This window comes from Canis lupus, chromosome 6, assembly GCF_048164855.1.
Source record: "Canis lupus baileyi chromosome 6, mCanLup2.hap1, whole genome shotgun sequence".
NCBI classification, from domain to species: Eukaryota; Metazoa; Chordata; class Mammalia; order Carnivora; family Canidae; genus Canis; species Canis lupus.
Genome location: NC_132843.1, coordinates 1,803,845 through 1,821,206, shown reverse-complemented (window position 1 = coordinate 1,821,206; position 17,362 = coordinate 1,803,845). Strand labels below are relative to the sequence as shown.

At 42.6% G+C, this 17,362-nt stretch overlaps 1 protein-coding gene across 4 annotated transcripts in view; it reads left to right on the top strand.

Annotated features, from left to right (window-relative positions):
- The window catches only part of DYM (dymeclin), a 342,875-nt gene that overhangs the window by 290,174 nt on the left and 35,339 nt on the right, over window positions 1–17,362 (top strand). For all 4 annotated transcript variants that reach the window (XM_072828553.1, XM_072828551.1, XM_072828554.1 and 1 more), the window contains one exon: window positions 6,505–6,618. In XM_072828553.1, the coding sequence (XP_072684654.1) occupies window positions 6,505–6,618 (114 nt within the window). The remainder of the gene's footprint in view (window positions 1–6,504; window positions 6,619–17,362) is intronic.

The following is a 17,362-nucleotide window of genomic DNA, read 5'->3' as shown; positions in this document are numbered from 1 at the left end:
TATATTTAATCCAGAGGCAGGTGGGAAAAGCATACTAAATAATAGAAGAACAAAGAGAAAATGACAAGCAGTGTGGGAGATTCAAATCCAGTCATGTCAACAGTCACACTAATGCCTCAATTGAAAGAGATTTTCAGGTTGGATAAGAGGTAAAAACCTATGTACTATCTGTAAGAAACTCACTGTAAATAGAACTAGATAGGTTAAAAGTAAAAGGCTAAAGGAAGTTTTATCACGCAAGCACTAATTAAAAGAAAGCTGAAATGCCTATATTATCAGCAAAGTAGACTTCATTAAAAGAAGCATTACCAGAGATGAAGAGGGATACCATGTAATGATAAAGGGGTCAATTTAGAAGGAGACCTAACAGTCTCAGATGTGGATGCACCTAACAACAGAGCTTTCAAAATATAGAAAGTGAAAACTGATAGAATTGTAAGGAGAAATTGCAAATCCATAATTATAATTGGAGAAGTCAACATTTCTTTTTCAGTAACTGATACAATAAATAGAAAAATTAGTAACAATACAGAAGACCCAAACAATACTACCAACTTGATTTAATTGACATTTATAAAACATTGTACTCATCATCATCAGTGCACATGAGACAGACCATATATAGGACCATAAAACAAACCTCAACAAATTTAAAAATCTTAAAATCATCATAGAGTATGTCCTTTGACCACAATGAAATTAAACTAGAAATCAATAGGAAGGCTATCTGGAAAATACCCCCAAATATTTGGATAGTAAACAGTACTCCTATGCATCAGAGAGAGGTGGCCAAAGGTAAAGAGAACATATTTTAAAGTTAGCAAAAATGAAAGTGCGGTATATCAAAATTTGTGAGCTATAGCTAAAGAGAAATTTATAGTGTTAAATGCTTCTACTAGAAAAAAAGAGAAAGGTCTTAAATAAGATTGTACATTAAGAACCTAGAAAGAGATCCCTGGGTGGCTCAGCGGTTTAGCGCCTGCCTTTGGCCCAGGGTGTGATCCTGGAGACCCGGGATTGAGTCCCACATCAGGCTCCCTGCATGGAGCCTGCTTCTCTCTCTGCCTATGTCTCTGCCTCTCTCTGTGTGTCCCTTGTGAATAAATAAATAAAATCTTTAAAAAAAAAAAAAAAAAGAAGAAGAACCTAGAAAGAGTAAGTTAAACCCAAAGCAAGAAAAAGATAGGAAATAATAAAAATAAGAACAAAAAATCAATGAGATTGAAAAAAGAAAGAAAAGAAAATCAGTGGTACCAAAAGCTGGTCATTGGGGGGGAGGGGGTAGGGGGTAGGCAATAAAACTCAATACTATAAAACTGATAAATCCATAGCCAAACGAATCCAAGAAGAAGAAAGAAAACACAGATTACGAGTATCAGGAATGATAACAGGAACATTGAAAGCATAATAATTAATCTTATGAATTAAGTTTCTGGCAATAATTTAATGACTTCGATGAAATGGGCAGATTCCTTGAAAGGCACAAACTTTTAGAGTTTACTCATGAAGAAATACATAATCTGAATAGTTCTGTATCTTTAAGAGTTACTGAATTAGTACTTAAAGATTTTCCAACAAGGAAAACTTCAGGCCTGAATATCTTCACCCTCAAATTCTACCAAATTTTTAAGAAAGAAATATTAGTGTTTCAATATAAATTCCTCCAGATAATATAAGAAGAGAGCATACTTCCCAACTCATTTTATGAGAACATTATTACCCTAATGCCACTACTAGACAAAGACCTTACAAGAAAAGAAATTACAAGTCACTATCACTCATAGACAGAGTCACAAAAAATCTTCAACAACAACAACAAAAAAATTTAAGATTTTATTTATTTATTCATGAGAGACAACAGGGAGAGAGAGAGGCAGAGACACAGGCAGAGGGAGAAGCAGGCTCCATGCCGGGAGCCCAACGTGGGACTCATCCTAGGTCTCCAGGATCGCACCCTGGGCTGAAGGCGGCGCTAAACCACTGAGCCACCCAGGCCCTCTTCAACAAAATATTAGCAAATCAAATCTAGCAAAGTACCAAAAGAATAATGCAGCATGCTCAGTTATCATGTATCCCAGTAATTCAAGGCTATTGTAATTCACAGCATTAAAAGACTGAAGAATAAAAACCATACAATCATCTCAATACACACAGAAAAAACATTTGTCAAAAAAAAAAAGAAAGAAAACATTTGTCAAATTCACAATTCTTTCATAATAAAAGGAAACTTTGCGGGGGATCCCTGGGTAGCTCAGCGGTTTAGCGCCTGCCTTTGGCCCAGGGCGCGATCCTGGAGTCCTGGGATCGAGTCCCACGTTGGGCTCCCAGCATGGAGCCTGCTTCTCCCTCTGCCTGTGTCTCTGTCTCTTTCTCTCTAGGTCTACCATAGATGGATGGATGGATGGATGGATGGATGGATGGATGGATAGATAGATAGATAGATAGATGATAAAAACTTTGCAAACTATGAAAACTTCAATATTGTACTGTTTAAATTTTCTGGGAATAATAAAATACAAAATTTTTTGGAAGAGGAAGGTTATATATACATTCATCAAATTAAAAAAATAGAAGAGGGTTTTTTTTAAATATTTTATTCATGAGCTACAGAGAGAGAGAGACAGAGACACAGGCAGAGGGAGAAGCAGGCTCCATGCAGGGCAGAGGGAGAAGCAGGCTCCATGCAGGGAGCCCGATACAGGACTTGATCCCGGGACTCTGGGATCACGCCCTGGGCCGAAGGCAGCTGCTCCACTGCTGATCCACCCAGGGATCCCAATAGAAGAGTTTTAAATTGACCCTCAGTAATGTATTAAACCGGTAATGATCATGTTGGTTTTAACCAACAGGCTTTCCTGGAATTTATTTTCCGTAGATCGTGCTTGAAACTCCTCTCTGGTTTGATTTATCCTTAAGATTCACACATATTATCACTGTTTCCTATGTGGTAGGTAGGGCAACTTTTTCATTTTATAAATGAAAATACAGAGATATACCTAATAGTAGTGCCAGAAGCTAACATTTCATGAGCACTTACCATGAGGCAGGCATTCCTCTTTGCACTGTGAAGGTGTTGACTTCTTTAATTCTAACAGCACCCCCATGAGGCAGGCACTCTATCTTTCCTCATTTATAGATCAGGAAATAGGCATAGAGAAGTTAAATAACCTGTCTACATTTTTAAGCAGAGCTGGCAATTAAACCCAAGCATCTGACACCTGGTAGGTGCTCTAAGCCACCGCATGATGCTGCATGTGGAAGAGCCTGAGTCCTTCAAGTCAGGTAGCTAGTAAGTATCAGAGGGAGGACCCAGACTACACCTTCTGACTTTGAGCACCTCACAGTCTTTACTACCATGATGTCTAATCTGTTTAATTGTGCATGTTTCATCTGCTTCTTGTCCTCCAATTACATTGTATCTGTCTTGAAAATATCTGTCTTCTTTTTAAGTCTTCTGGAGATCTCTCCCACTGAACAGGTTGTTAACATATATATTGATTAAGACACAAAAACTTGAGGAAAAATCAAGGATCAGTGAGAAAATACATGTGTATTTTACTTTTCAAAACATGTTTATTGCCTTTTTAAAAAGAAAAGACTTAGCTCTCTAACTTCTTGGAAGAGTGACCATTTAGCAAGCAAGAATGCCTAATACCTACCCTCATCTACCCCACAAAGGCTTCTCATTTCTTTTTCTTTTTTTTTTTTTTTTAAGCTTCTCGTTTCTAAAAATCTCTGTTCTAGTGATCACTCACTGGTTTCATAATAAGTGGTTAAATGTGATTTTGACATTACTCAAAGGGTGCAGCTGATTAATCAGAACATGACCTTGGATAATTACTGTTCACAACTAATAGCATAATTGAAGGTAATGTGCTGTATTTAGATTTTAGGAATTGTGGCCAAATATGGTGGGTGGAGGGAAGCTATGCAACACCCACGGAGAAGAACCTTCCTCTGAAAGGTTGCCTTCGAATTGCACTAACATATCATTCATTCCCATTTCGCTTAAGGTTTCACTCTGATTTTTTTTTCTATTATTGACTGTGTCTTCTGTAAACACTTTCAGAGGGGAAAAGTTCATTAGTCTTAACCATTTTAATGGTTGCTATGAAAGTGGATAAAAGCCACCTAACTGTTAAAATCATCATCACGAAATATACTGCTGTCTGCAAAATTCTAACCAGGTGGTGGGAAATACAAGTAGTATCTGAATAAATGGTTTCACATTCTTTGCTAGTGTTGCAGCCTGACTCCAAATGAAGTTTGAGGCTACACAACTTAGACCTTTTGCCTCAGATACTTTAAAACTAAGCCTTTTGTTACCCAGGAACTAGTGGAGACAACATGGTGAAGTAGCAAGTAGCATCCAAGTACCAATCCTACTCTGGACAGTTGCCTGGCTGACTTGGCTCAGATTTCTCTCTCCGTGATCCTGTAGAATCATCTGTAGGACAGAGCTTTTATCAGCTCATTGGATTGTGATGAGAATTAATTAATAATAGAGCACTTGATCCATCGTAAACATGCAGTACGTATCCATTCCCTTCGTTTGTGATACATAAATTATACTTCTTTTCTGGAAGTGGTAGTTTTATCATTTTTTACAGTAGTCTGCGTTCGAATGCAAGAACAGAGTATCAGCTTAAGACCTACAAAATAAGAGCCAGTTCGAAAAAAGGAACTTACTTAGAAACCACGTCTCCTGGCTCCTCCACAGCTCTCCCAGTGGGAGTGCAAGTGCCTTGAGGCCTAGAGGCAAGTCTGTGTAACTACAGAGTGACCCAAAGTAGATTACCATTGCCTTACTTCCTTCTTTAATGAGGTGACAAGTCAGTTAGTACTCTTTTGCATTGGTTTGCAGTATCTGTATTTGAACACCATACAGGCTACTTAGCTTTGATTATAGGCATTTTGTTATCTCCATCAGCAGTCTCCAAAGTGGATGGATACATGTACCCTAGAGGTTGCACCCACAGTCTGTGGAAGCATGAGAAGATAGTAGCAGAGCTTTTCTTTCTTCATCTAAAAAGAAGCAGATTGAGTTTTCCTAATTCTTAGTATTGGCAGGAACAACCTGCCAGGCTTTAGCTGTGTCAGCTGCGGTACTCCAGTTATCCCGAGGAGGACAGGGGAGTTTTCAACTTGGGAGGCTTGGCTGGCACTCTCACCTTTCATTCACTTATTGGTCCTTGCAGTGTATATTAGTCATGGTTGTAATATCTGGATATAACTAAGTAAACCCTCTAAAATGGAGGAGTGGTATGGTTCCAGCAAAAGAACATGGATCAAAGGCAATACACCAATACAAGTACACATGACAGAAAGGAAATGGCAGAGCCGATGCCCCCCTCATCCTAGAACAGGTGCTACATTACAGGGTGGAAGCAGTGATGAACCAGGCTCCTCTCACCAGAGCTGGATGCACAAAACTGATCAGCATGTTTGCATTATGGATCTGGATTTACTATGGTAAACGGCGTTCTTACTGTGACCAGTACTGTGTTTGCTGTGGATAATGTGACGCCTGGGGGATCAACAAGACATATAGCCAACCATCCAGATTAATTTTAATGATCATACTTTAATGAGTATAAAAAACTGTTTTGTGTTGACAGGTAATCTTTTTAAACTAGTTTCTCTTTTACATATAAAATAGAAAACCTATAAATCTAAATACTTAATTTTTTAACAAAACATTTTTATATTTCTGAATGTCTGACTGTAAATACTCAAGTGTTACTCTCTTGAATTAAAAAAAGACGTATAGTCTTCTTGATTTATTAACATCATGATCTTAAAATGATTTTGTCAAAAAATAATGACATTCTTTTAGTTTTGAGTGACAAATAGGAAAGGACAGTGTTATTTTCAGAATGCTCCTGTGTTATTATTAGCTTGCTACATAGTTCAGGCTGTGCTGGGACACGAAACAAAAGAAGTTCTAGCTTGCTGCTCATTATCCCTGTTGCTGAGGGATGAGAGTGTGGTGAATAAATTAAATTAATAAACGATCCCCCAAACATCACTTTAGCCATTAGTTTTAGATTCCTGTAGAATGCTGACTACAACATTAAGCCTTTTTTTTTTTTTTTTTTTTTTGAGAATTACTAGTAAGCCTCACAATTGACAGGTTTAAGCTTTAGCTTTCTCTTCCCCACCTTCCGATGGGTGCTGCCATCTAACCAGAATCTAAATAAATTCGAGGTGCAGCCACACACTGGAAGAGCAGAAGTCAGAGGGCTCGCCAGAGCCATGGTGTGGGTGTGGGTGTGGTGTGAGTCGTCAGCCCGGAGCAGTCCAGAGGCTGGCTGCAACGCAGTCATCAGACCCCTTCAGAGAGGACCCCGTGGAGGAGAGGTCACAGAGTAGAGCCAGGTCACCCTGGGACAGGGGTCACCCAGGAACAGGGGGGGCGGGGGTCACCCTGAGATGGGGACCACTATGTGAGCAAGGCACCTCCTGAAAACACACTTGTTTACAGAAGAACACTTTGCATTGCAGGTGATCACCTTCTTCAGTTCCCGATTGCTGCAGGCTGGAGCTGAGCTGTCAGTGGAACGGGTCCTGGAAATCATTAAGCAGGGGGCTGTGGCACTGCCCAAAGACCGGCTAAAGGTAAGACCTGTGAAGGAAGCTGCCCTTGTGCATCACGTGGGCTCCATGTTCGTGTCTGAACAGGCCCTGCTCAGAGTCACTGTACCTACCAGTACTCGTGCTAGAAAAGGCCCTGTAAACACTGCCTCTCCCTCCATATGGGTACTCAGCGATGCAGAGGGTGTCTCAGAGGAGAACCAAACACCTTCAGAGCATAGCATATGCTATGAGTAACTCCTACACAGTGAATAAAGAAGCACCTTATTTGTTTGATCCAATGAAATAATTCTGTCTTTGAAGACCAAGGGTTGATGGGAAGGCACTGGTGGTGGTGCTGACTACAACACTGGCCCACACGTAGTGATTACTTGGCACTCTGTGGAGCTCTTCCGTTCACTCATTCTGTCCTCACAACCCTTTGAGGCAGGTAGCGTTTTGCTCTAACTTTTCAGATGAAGGAACTGAGGCAGAGAAAGGTTAATGACTAACCCAAAACCACACAGCTAGAAGACTGTGGCACTGGGCGATTCATTCTCGGGCAGTGTGGCTCCAGAGCCCAGGCTCTGAACACCCTCACCCTTCTCCACCGGCCTACAGGTGGCTCTGGAGAGGGAAGCATTTCTTGCATAGGTGGGGGAGCTATTGTATCTACAGTAGGCACTGCCATTTGCAAGTCGGTGTGTTTCCAAAGTGATCTCATGATGTAAAACTCCTACTCCGAGACTAATTTCCTCATAAGAAAGAGTGCAAAGGGAATGTTTCGTGGGGACACAAGAATGTACAGCACTGTAGCATATTTGCACTTTAATGCTTCTTATTAATGTTTGCCTTCACCACCTCTAATATTTTGAGAGTGCTCATTCCTAAATGAAAAACACAGGGCATCCTAGTGGACGCGTGGCCTTCTGCATCATCACCTTTGATCACAACGAACTTGTGTCCCAGAGTTACTGTTTTAAGGGCCATGTTTTCAGCACTATCAGAGAACACCGCTGCTTATGAATGCTCGAGAGAGATTGTGGTAGGACATGAAAATATTTTCAGTTATAAAAACAGAATTTGTAAAATAATAGCACGTGAGTCATGGTGACCACTTAGAGAACTCCACCGAAAGCAAACAGCAGTGGGGTTGGTATTTAGCAGCTGAAATGGCACCACCGTGTGGCGGTAACGTGAACGCTGACTGCCGCTCACCAGACCCTCCAGCTCGGGCTGGACTCGCTTCCTGACAAGAGTCTAAATGTAAGGAATTCATATCGTTTCCCCTCCTACATAAAGACTTCAATGGGTGTTTTTGGTTCAAGGGCATGTATGCACATGCATGCACACTTTTTCAAGTTTACTTGAACTACACCATGGGAACCAGTACAGAAATCCGTGAAGATTGGACTGGCTGCTCATGGAACGTGATGGGTCTTGGTCTTGGTGTCTGAGCTAAGTCTAGAAACAAGTGGAGCTATCAGGAGGCTGGAAGGAAAGGTCACAGGGGCATCAGGAAGGAGATTTGAATATAATCAGAGACTGGGTGAAGTGGAAGTAACAGAGATGGAGCCAAATAACAGTACATCTCGGTGATGACCTGGTCTGACTTTGGCCATGAGTGAGGGACAAAAGTGCTGTGCCTGTGGATGGAAGTCAGTGTGGTTGAGCCAGCTACTGAACGGGTAACCAAGGACGGATCATTCACATAGGCTTCTCGTATAGTCCCTTAGGACAGTAAGCCACAGGGTGGAGAGAAAAACTGTGAGCCAGGTGCTGGCATCTGCAGGACTGTAGTCTAGATGGCAGTAGGCATAAGCTATATAGACCAGAGGAAGCTGGTACCAGCCTCATGTGAGCTGAGCTTTCTGTTTTAGGGTAGAGGATTAGGGGGCACCTGGGTGGCTCAGCGGTTAGGCATCTGTCTTTGGCTCAGGGCGTGACCCCAGGGTCCTGGGATCAAATCCCGCATTGGGCTCCCTGCAAGGAACCTGCTTCTTCCTCTGCAGGCAGGCAGACAGACAGGAAAAGACAGTGTTATTTTCAGAGTGCCTGCCTCTCCCTGTGTCTCTTACGAATAAATAAATAAAATATTTAAAAAAAAAAAAAAAAGGATAGAGGAGTAATAGCCAAAAAACAGTAATGAAAGCAAAGTACCAACCCCACCTCCAGACCCTGAAGTCTGGAATGTGAAAGAATGAGCAGTGTCTAACTTCCAAAGGCTCCGAGGGACTCAGAGTCCCAAGAGAGCTGGGTTTCACTTGAAGAAGGAAGGAGGGAAGATTCCATGCAGGGACTGACAAAGTAGATACTTAACAGCCCTGAAATAGGTGTTCAGAAGGGCACTGTGAGCTAGGAGCTGTGTGACTGAGCATCACATTAGTAAAGCAGGCTGTGTGTAGAAGCAGCTGAAGTTACTCTAAAGAACCTAGAAATCACGGATGCTGAGGAATAGAGGGTATATTACCTAGAGAAGAGAGGACTTTGGGAAAATAGAAAAACTGTGTTCAACTACTTTAAGGACTATTCTGTAAAAGAAGAACTAAGCAGTTACTAAGCTCTAAGCCAGAGGACAGGGGGAGAAGTTGAACCAGGACAAGTATTAGTGCAACCTAAGGGAATGTTTTCTGAGGACCTAAGTCTCTCAGCAGTCCATACAAGGCTTCGTGAGACCACAAAATATTCACCCCAAAGTCTGGATGGTAAGTGTAAGAGGAGTACCCGATGGCAGGGGGACTCAAATCTATAACAGAGGGAAACAGGTTGAAAGGATTCCCATTTTAAAAAGTATAGAGGTTGATCCCAAAGACTTCTTACAATTCCTTAGAGTCTAGGCTTCCATCTCCTAAAATTCCGTGAAGAATTTTCATAGAGCAGAGCTCTGGTAACATCCCCCTTCCCTCGAGATCAGGCCCCTGTTGCTACCACGTACAGTCTGCAGTCCTTGGACTGGAGCACCAGACCTGCATGTCTAGCCCCCGCTGCCGTTCCCACCTTGGCTCTCTGTGCTCCCCTCTCTCCATCCCGTGCCCCAGCCAGTCGGCATGATGTCCATGCCTTTTCCTTCCTCCTGCACGTTTGGAGTTTGGATTTGCTTGTGCGGCCCTCTCTTTGCAGTATATCAGTCCCTCTCCCCTTTGCTTTTCGCTTGTCCAAACTCTAAGCACCCAGAGGCCTGGCTGAGTTTGAGAACCACTATTGAAACCTTTCCTTTTACTTCTCACCCTACTTATGCCTCCTTCTTCTAAATACCCACAGGGTTTGACAGACACATTTGGTGGGTCTTCTGTCCTTTTTCATCCTGTATGTAGTCGCTCAAATGTTTTCTCTCTCACTCAACTGTAACTTCTTAAGAAGAGGGGTCACATCTTGCTTATCTGCATCCCCTTGATGCCTAGTTCAGTGCCTCGTGCTCAGTACTCAGTAAATGTGATGAGAAGATCCATGAAATGCTCACTTTATCTGCTCTGAAGAGGAAATGGGGACTTGTTAGAAGGGCCACAGTAGATGGTAGCTACATGTAGCAATGGACAAAACAGATAAAAAATGCCTGTCTTCATATAGCTTATTTTCTGGGGGGAGATAGACAATCAGATTAATAAGTAAAATGTTTGCTGTTTTAGGTAGCAGTAAATGGGAGGAAAAATAGAGAGGAAGAGGAGGACAGTGAGTGTGAGGAAGAAAACAGTTTGGATGGGGTGGGCAGAAGATAGTTGAACCTGGACCACCTTTGTATTTTTTGTTCTACATTTTCTCTTGAAATAATTTTAGACTTACCAGAAAAGTTGCAGAAACAGCAGATAGAGGTCACTAAACCCTCCACCCAGGTTTCCTAGTGTCAACAACACATACAACCATAGGACAAACAGCAAAACCAGGGAGTTAACATGGATGCAATACTATCCCCTGGATTACAGAACTTATCTTGTTGCAGGGTTTTCCTCCAAGTACTCTTCATTCTGCCCCGGTCCCACCCAGGATCCCACTTTGCACTTAGCTGCTCTGTCTCCTTATTCTGCAGCCTTTGGCCTGTTCCTCAGGCTGCCCCTGCCTTTCATGACTGTGACGGTGTGGACAGGGCTGCCCAGCTGTTTTGCAGAATGTCCCTCAGTTTGTCTTTTTTCTGATGTTTCCTCGTGGTTACATTGAAGTCACGCGTATCTGACAAAAGTACCCACAGACGTGGGCATCAACTGTGTCCTCAGTTCATAGAAGCAGGAGGTACATGGTGTCAGCGTGTCTCCTGCTGGTGATGGTTATCCTCAATCGTTTGGTCAACGTGGTGCCCACCAGCTCCCTCCTGTGAACACTCACGGCGTTTCCCTTCGTAATTGATTACAGTCTTGGGAGCAGAGACTTGGCTAACTTGCCCACTGATTTTATCATCCACCAGTGGATCTTAGCTGCACAATTATTGCTGTGGTGTTTGCCTAATGATAATTTTGTATTTTGTTATAGATGATGATTCAGTACTACCACTTATTTTATTGCTCAAATTGTTCTAGCTTTGGCCAGCAGGAGCTCCTCCAGGTTGGTTCCAGCATCCCTCAACATCCCCCATCTTGTTTGGAGCTCACCTTTACTTTTCTGGGACACAAGATGCTCCAGACTCATCTTGTATTTTTCCTGCCCACCCTTATTTATTTATTTATTTATTTGTTTGTTTGTTTGTTTTCTTTTCTTTCTTTTTTCTTTTCTTTTCTTTTCTTTTCTTTTCTTTTCTTTTCTTTTCTTTTCTTTTCTTTTCTTTTCTTGTCTTCTCTTTCTGTCTTTCTGTCTTTCTATCTCCCCTGTCTCTTCTTTCTTTCTTATAAATGGTATTTAGGAAACAAGACCTGGGCACTAGGCCACCTTCTTCTTAGAACTCACATACCCTTTCACTTGCTCAGCCAGTGCTTCCTCACTTGTGTTCTCATACCAGGTCCTTTCTTTTATATTTATTTGTCCCCTTGATAAACCTTAACTCCTTTCTTTTGGCTTATTGCTCACTACTTGTGCCTTTAGTCCATTTTTTTTTCTTCCTCTTTGCAATCCTGGATTTTCTTTTCTGATTCCTTTCGTGAATGCTCCTCACCCAAAGGCCCCTCCATGGACCATAACAGATAGTGAAAGTTAATTAGGTCCTTATAATACTTATCTTAAACTGAAACGAATTACAGTATACAGACTATGTGTTTGAACGTTAATCTGCTGTTCATTTGTTATACTATATTCAGAAGTGTTCTCTATATTTTGAGACAGTAACAGAGAAATGAAAATATAACTCTGTTTTTCGGGATTATGGCTAAAGAGAGAGATTTATTGATCTGTGGGAAGTCCCAGGCGAGTTAACTCTTACTTAGAGCAAGATCCTATGGAGACCAAGGTCATAGATAAATCCCTTAGGTCGGCCAGTTCATTTTGTTCTGAAATATAGCAAGAAAGCATACTCTTGACTCCAACTTACCATCTCACTCTGGTTGCAAGAGGGACAGATGATGGAAGAGGGTGATTTAGTCTAAAAAAGGGGGGGAGGGGGGCAGCCCAGGTGGCTCAGCGGTTTAGCGCCGCCTTTGGCCTAGGGTGTGATCCTGGAGACCCGGGATTGAGTCCCATGTCAGGCTCCCTGCATGGAGCCTGCTTTTCTCCCTCTGCCTGTGTCTGTGCCTCTCTCTCTCTCTCTCTCTCTCTGTCTCTCATGAATAAATAAATAAAATCTTTTAAAAAAAAAAAAAAGAAAGAAAACCATCCCCTGTACTAGAAAAGAAACTAAAGTTATATTTATTCACAGATGGTGAGTCATCCTCAGTTGGTTTAAATGATAGCACATTATTACCACAGATGTTACCAGGAAAAAAGGCTGTTTATCTTTATAATCAAGTCTTATCTCAATTATTTTAATCATCTTTTTGGCTTGAGTATTTATGATAAAACGAATCACTTAAAACCTCTAGAGTTTAATTCATAGAATACTGCTGTATCTAGAGTTGATTGAAAATTCAAGCTGTGTGTTGAATAATATTTGTATTATACAACATGACAACACATTACTGCCTTTCGGTAGTTTACTAATATATACTGATAAAATAATTGTCGGGTATGTAATAATAGCTTTGTGTGCAAGATTGATGTAAAAGAGGTTGTTTGAAATTGGAAGTGCTGTTTTAATAAGGACTTTATGAAAGTGTAGAATAGTGTGAAGTTACTGATTTGTTCTTTCTTAAAATATAAATTAAACATTAAGAAAATTCAGAGTTCTTTCCAACTACCCTTTGGGTTGTTCAAAGGAGCACAATGCTCCTCACTCATGAGAAATAGTCAGCTAATGTCAACTGAAGATGAGCCAAAAGTTTTTGAAGGTTCCCTTGCATTATAGAACTGAAGCCAAATTTGTAGAAGAATTATTCTTCCAATTTTGGGCAAGTAAACATGAAGATCTGGAAGCCCATGGCATAGTAATTGACTTTCAACCAAATAAAATATTTTTCAATCAAATGTTATTTGACATAGCCTTCTAAAATATTTGTGTAATATCCTGTGTGGGAACATATACTCTTTGGATAAATCTGTCTATATAGTTAAACAACTTGGCTGTTCAGAGTAAATAGTATTAATGTCATTCTAAACATCCTCTTCTTACTGGTATTCCGTGAAATCTGGGAAAGGCGATACCAGGTAATTAGTTTTTTCAGACTCTCCTGCATAAACAGAGACATAAAGAACAGGCTCTGAAATCCTAAGTTGCTTATTTCTCCTTTAGGGTTTGGAAGGAAATAAATACAGTTAGTGTGTCCCCCGGGAGTTCAGTTAGAAGCCACAGCTCAACGTTCTCACTGTCTGCGTCCACAGCAGGGCATGTTCGTGGCTCCCATTTTGCTCTGCTCACGAGCAGTGTGCATGTCATGATGATGAGTCCAGGTCTCTGCAGGTTCTCAGGCCACTACACTCCTCGTATTCACTTACGTAAAGTCTCCAGGTTCCCTCTTTTGGGTTTAATGAATTATCTATCATTTGAGAATTAAGGGTTTTACTATATATCTAGAGTTTGAAAATTAGATCATGGAGGGGATTAACTAGAAGATAGCTTCTAGTTGGTGTAGGTAGGAAGCTATGGGATAATCAAGGTTACTGACATAAACTGAAATCATTTCATTCACCTGGTAAACCATAGGAATTAAAAGTGGAGAGGCAGTGTCACTAAATTATTTTGAAATCCTTTATTTTATATGCACCTTTTAGAGTACTTTCACTGTTGTTAGTTACATAAGGAGAAATACAGTTAACTGGAATTTCAAGAATTTTTTTATAACTTCTTAATACTGACTTGCCTAAAAACTGGCCCCCCCTTTTTCTGGGAGTCTCTCCCCATCTGCATCCCCATCCCAAGTGTCTGGCATTTCCCTCTCTCCAGAGCTGATTTCTAAGTGCCACCTGGGGTGCCCACCTGCTGTTGGGTGGCCCACTCCAGGTCCCACAGAGACCACCAAGGGCAGGTCCATAGCTGCACCATCTGTGTCTCCATGGATTTCTCCCCATGGAGTGCAGCCTCCTCTCTAACTCTAGAAGTGCCACTAGCCCCCAAGTTCTGTGAATTCCGATGATTTCCCAAATCCATCCCTCTTTCCCCCTCTGCGCTCCCACTGCCCCCTTTTGCCTCTGCACCTGTCATGCAGTCTGTTACCTTTGCCTCCTGACTGGCGTCCCCACCTCCCTGTTCTTCCTCCCACGGCACCCTTAGCCCTGTTGCTAGAGGTAAGCATCTCCTGTGAGCACGCACACACGGCTCTCCTGAGCCTCGTTCTTGACTTTGGTTCTTGTTCTCCCAGGGTTCCTGTGCTCTGGCCGGCTCACCTCCCCATGGGCGGTCTGGTGACACAGCTGTGCCTTACTCACGCCACTCCTGCGCCTCCCTCCTCTCCTCTCACTGTCTGCAGCTTCATGGCCTTTTGTCACATGAACTGCTTATGCTTCGGGTTCCAGTACGGTCTTTCCCTGTCCTGCGCAGCCCCCCCTGATTTGCCCAGGCGGCATAGACACTGTATAAAGTAACTCTCTCATCCCACCTCTTGGTTCCTTGTATCTTTCCTTCTTCTTGCCCAAAATATTGATTTCTCCTGTGGTCCTTCAGCTCTCCTTATCTATTTCACAGCTTCAGCGCAAAGCATCAAAAGGACTTGATCCGGCAGCCCCGGTGGCGCAGCGGTTTAGCGCCGCCTGCAGCCCAGGGTGTGATCCTGGAGACCCTGGATCGAGTCCTACGTCAGGCTCCCTGCATGAAGCCTGCTTCTCCCTCTGCCTGTGTCTCTGCCTCTCTCTCTCTCCTCTCTCTGTATTCTCATGAATAAATAAATAAAATCTTAAAAAAAAGAAAAAAAGACTTGATCCTCTACCCAATGAGAAGTATTTTCTCCATGGGATGCTATACGAAGGAGCCCTTAGCCCAGGCTGTGGGGTGGAGAGGGGGAGGCTTGGGGCCTGTGCCTACCCTTAGCACTAAGCTCCCCCAGCCAACTGTTACTCCTGTATTTTGCTGTTTCCACACCATGTACCTCTGTCCCCAGATTTACCTCTCAGACTATATTCATTCCCTTGTTCCTTTACTGACTTTTCATCATCATAACTTATAGTACACATAACATACAAGCTGCACAGTATAACCTTAAAATGTGGTTTGACTGTTTATTCCATCCTCAGCTAGTCCACTTTATTTATTTTTTAAGATTTTATTTATTTATTCTGTGTCTGTGAGAGACACAGAGAGAAAGAGAGGCAGAGACACAGGCAGACGGAGAAGTCAGGCTCCATCCAGGGAGCCCAACGCGGGGACTTCGTCCCAGGTCTCCAGGATCACGCCCTGGGCTGAAGGCGGCACTAAACCACTGAGCTACCCGGGCTGCCCTAGTCCACAAGACATTGCCTGGACATTTTGAGGGGAATTTCAGGTGTATAAGACACCAACCCTGCCCTTAAACAAGGTGTCACATTTCAGAAAAGAAAAGGAACCACTTGCAAAGGTCACTCACAAAGCAGGGCAATGTATGCTGCATGTGTGCAGCTCAAATGAATGGTATGGAAGTTAAGTTCTAGAAGAGGTCAGAGCGGGGAAAGGGGACATCGCTGGGAAGGTTGTAAGGAGAAACCTGGACTTGATTGTCTCTGTCTTAAAGGGTTGATGAGGTCTCTGTAGGCTGAGATGAAAAAGGAGAAATCCAGGCAGAGGAAATTTATGGGTGAATGAAAGAGAAAACCCAAGGCAAGTTCAGCTTCATGTCCCACTGAAAGAGTAGTAGTCTTGTAACTCCCGCCAGCAGATTAATGTGGCTGGTGTTACTTAATGACATACTAATGTCATTAGACTCATGGCTTTCAAACCTTTTTGACCGTCACCCACAACAACAACAAAAAAAATGCATCATACACATTTCTATAGAACTAAAACAAAAGTTTTATAGAAGATAAAAGTTTCATTTGCCCTTAGTAAATGTGATGAGCTCTGATATTTCCTATTTCTTTGGGTTTTTTTAATTGACTGGCAGACCTACTAAATCAATTTAATGGTGCACTATTATTTAGTGACTCAGTTTTTTAAATAATCATGAGATTATTGGTTTCCAGAGCATAGCCCTTAGTACAAGCAGTGTTAGCATCCAATAGGAACTTGTTAGAAATGCACATTCTCAGGCCCACCTCAGAATTCCTGAAGTTGGAGTTCTGGGGCTGGGACCCAGCTATGGGTGTTTGAACAAGCCCCAAAGGTGATTTCTGATGTGCGCTCAAGTTTGAAAAGCAAGGCAATAGATAATGACACACACACAAGCTACTGTCCACTCTTCGCTCCTCTCCACCGGTTTCTTTAACCTGCCTCGATGGCTCTCGCCTCCTTCACGTCCCCATTCACTGAGCAACTGAAGCCCGTCTCCCTGAGGCCTGCCCTGATGCCTGGTTTCAGTGTTCACACTTCTAGTCCCCCTAATTCTGCAGTATTTTTTTCTTTCTCCATGTTATTTATTACCTACCAAACTGTGTACCTATTATTCTTCTCCCAGATAATGGAAGCTCCAGGGGGAGCAGAGACCTTCAGGTTTTGTTAACTCGATGTATCCGAAGCTATGTTGGCACCCGTGGGCACTTTGATATTTACCCAGTGGAAGGGAGCCAGGCAGAGAAGGGGTCCTCCGATCACCAAGTGGTGGTCCAAGATGCTGCTCCAAGGAAACACCCTTCTTTGGGGAACGGCTCTCTGTAGGCTTTTTTTGCAAGGTCAACTTTCATGCCAAAATGCCAGAGCTGAGCAAAGTTCAAAGCTGAAGTCCGGTCACTTTGTTGGAATAGTTCGGCTTTCTCCACCTGTCATATTATTCCACACTTGTGCCTTCTGAGAGCTGCACAGCACCGATCCACCCTCCTCCCTGGCGCCCCATCAGGAGGGGCTGCCTGTGCAGCTTAGCCCTGCTGAATTTTTAATAATATCTCTTCTTGGCTGTTGTCCGCCCTGATTTCATTATAGTTCGAGCAGAGGAAACTATTCAGATAAGTGACCTCATTCTATTTCTGCATCTTTCTTGGAAAGGGAAGAGCGTGATGGAGCTACCAGGCTGTCAGGAAGACTGCGGAGCCACCGTGCTGCTCCCTGACCGGTTTGCCCTGCTCTCCTCAGGATACACAGAGCATGTGTGTTCTCAGGTCCAGACGCTGAGAAGAAGCCACTCATGTTCTGATGGGGAAATCAGAGCCCTGGTGCCCGGCGCCGCCCCACCAGCCTCCTCCTCAGATTCAGTCAGCTGTTGGCTTCTAACTACTTGAATTG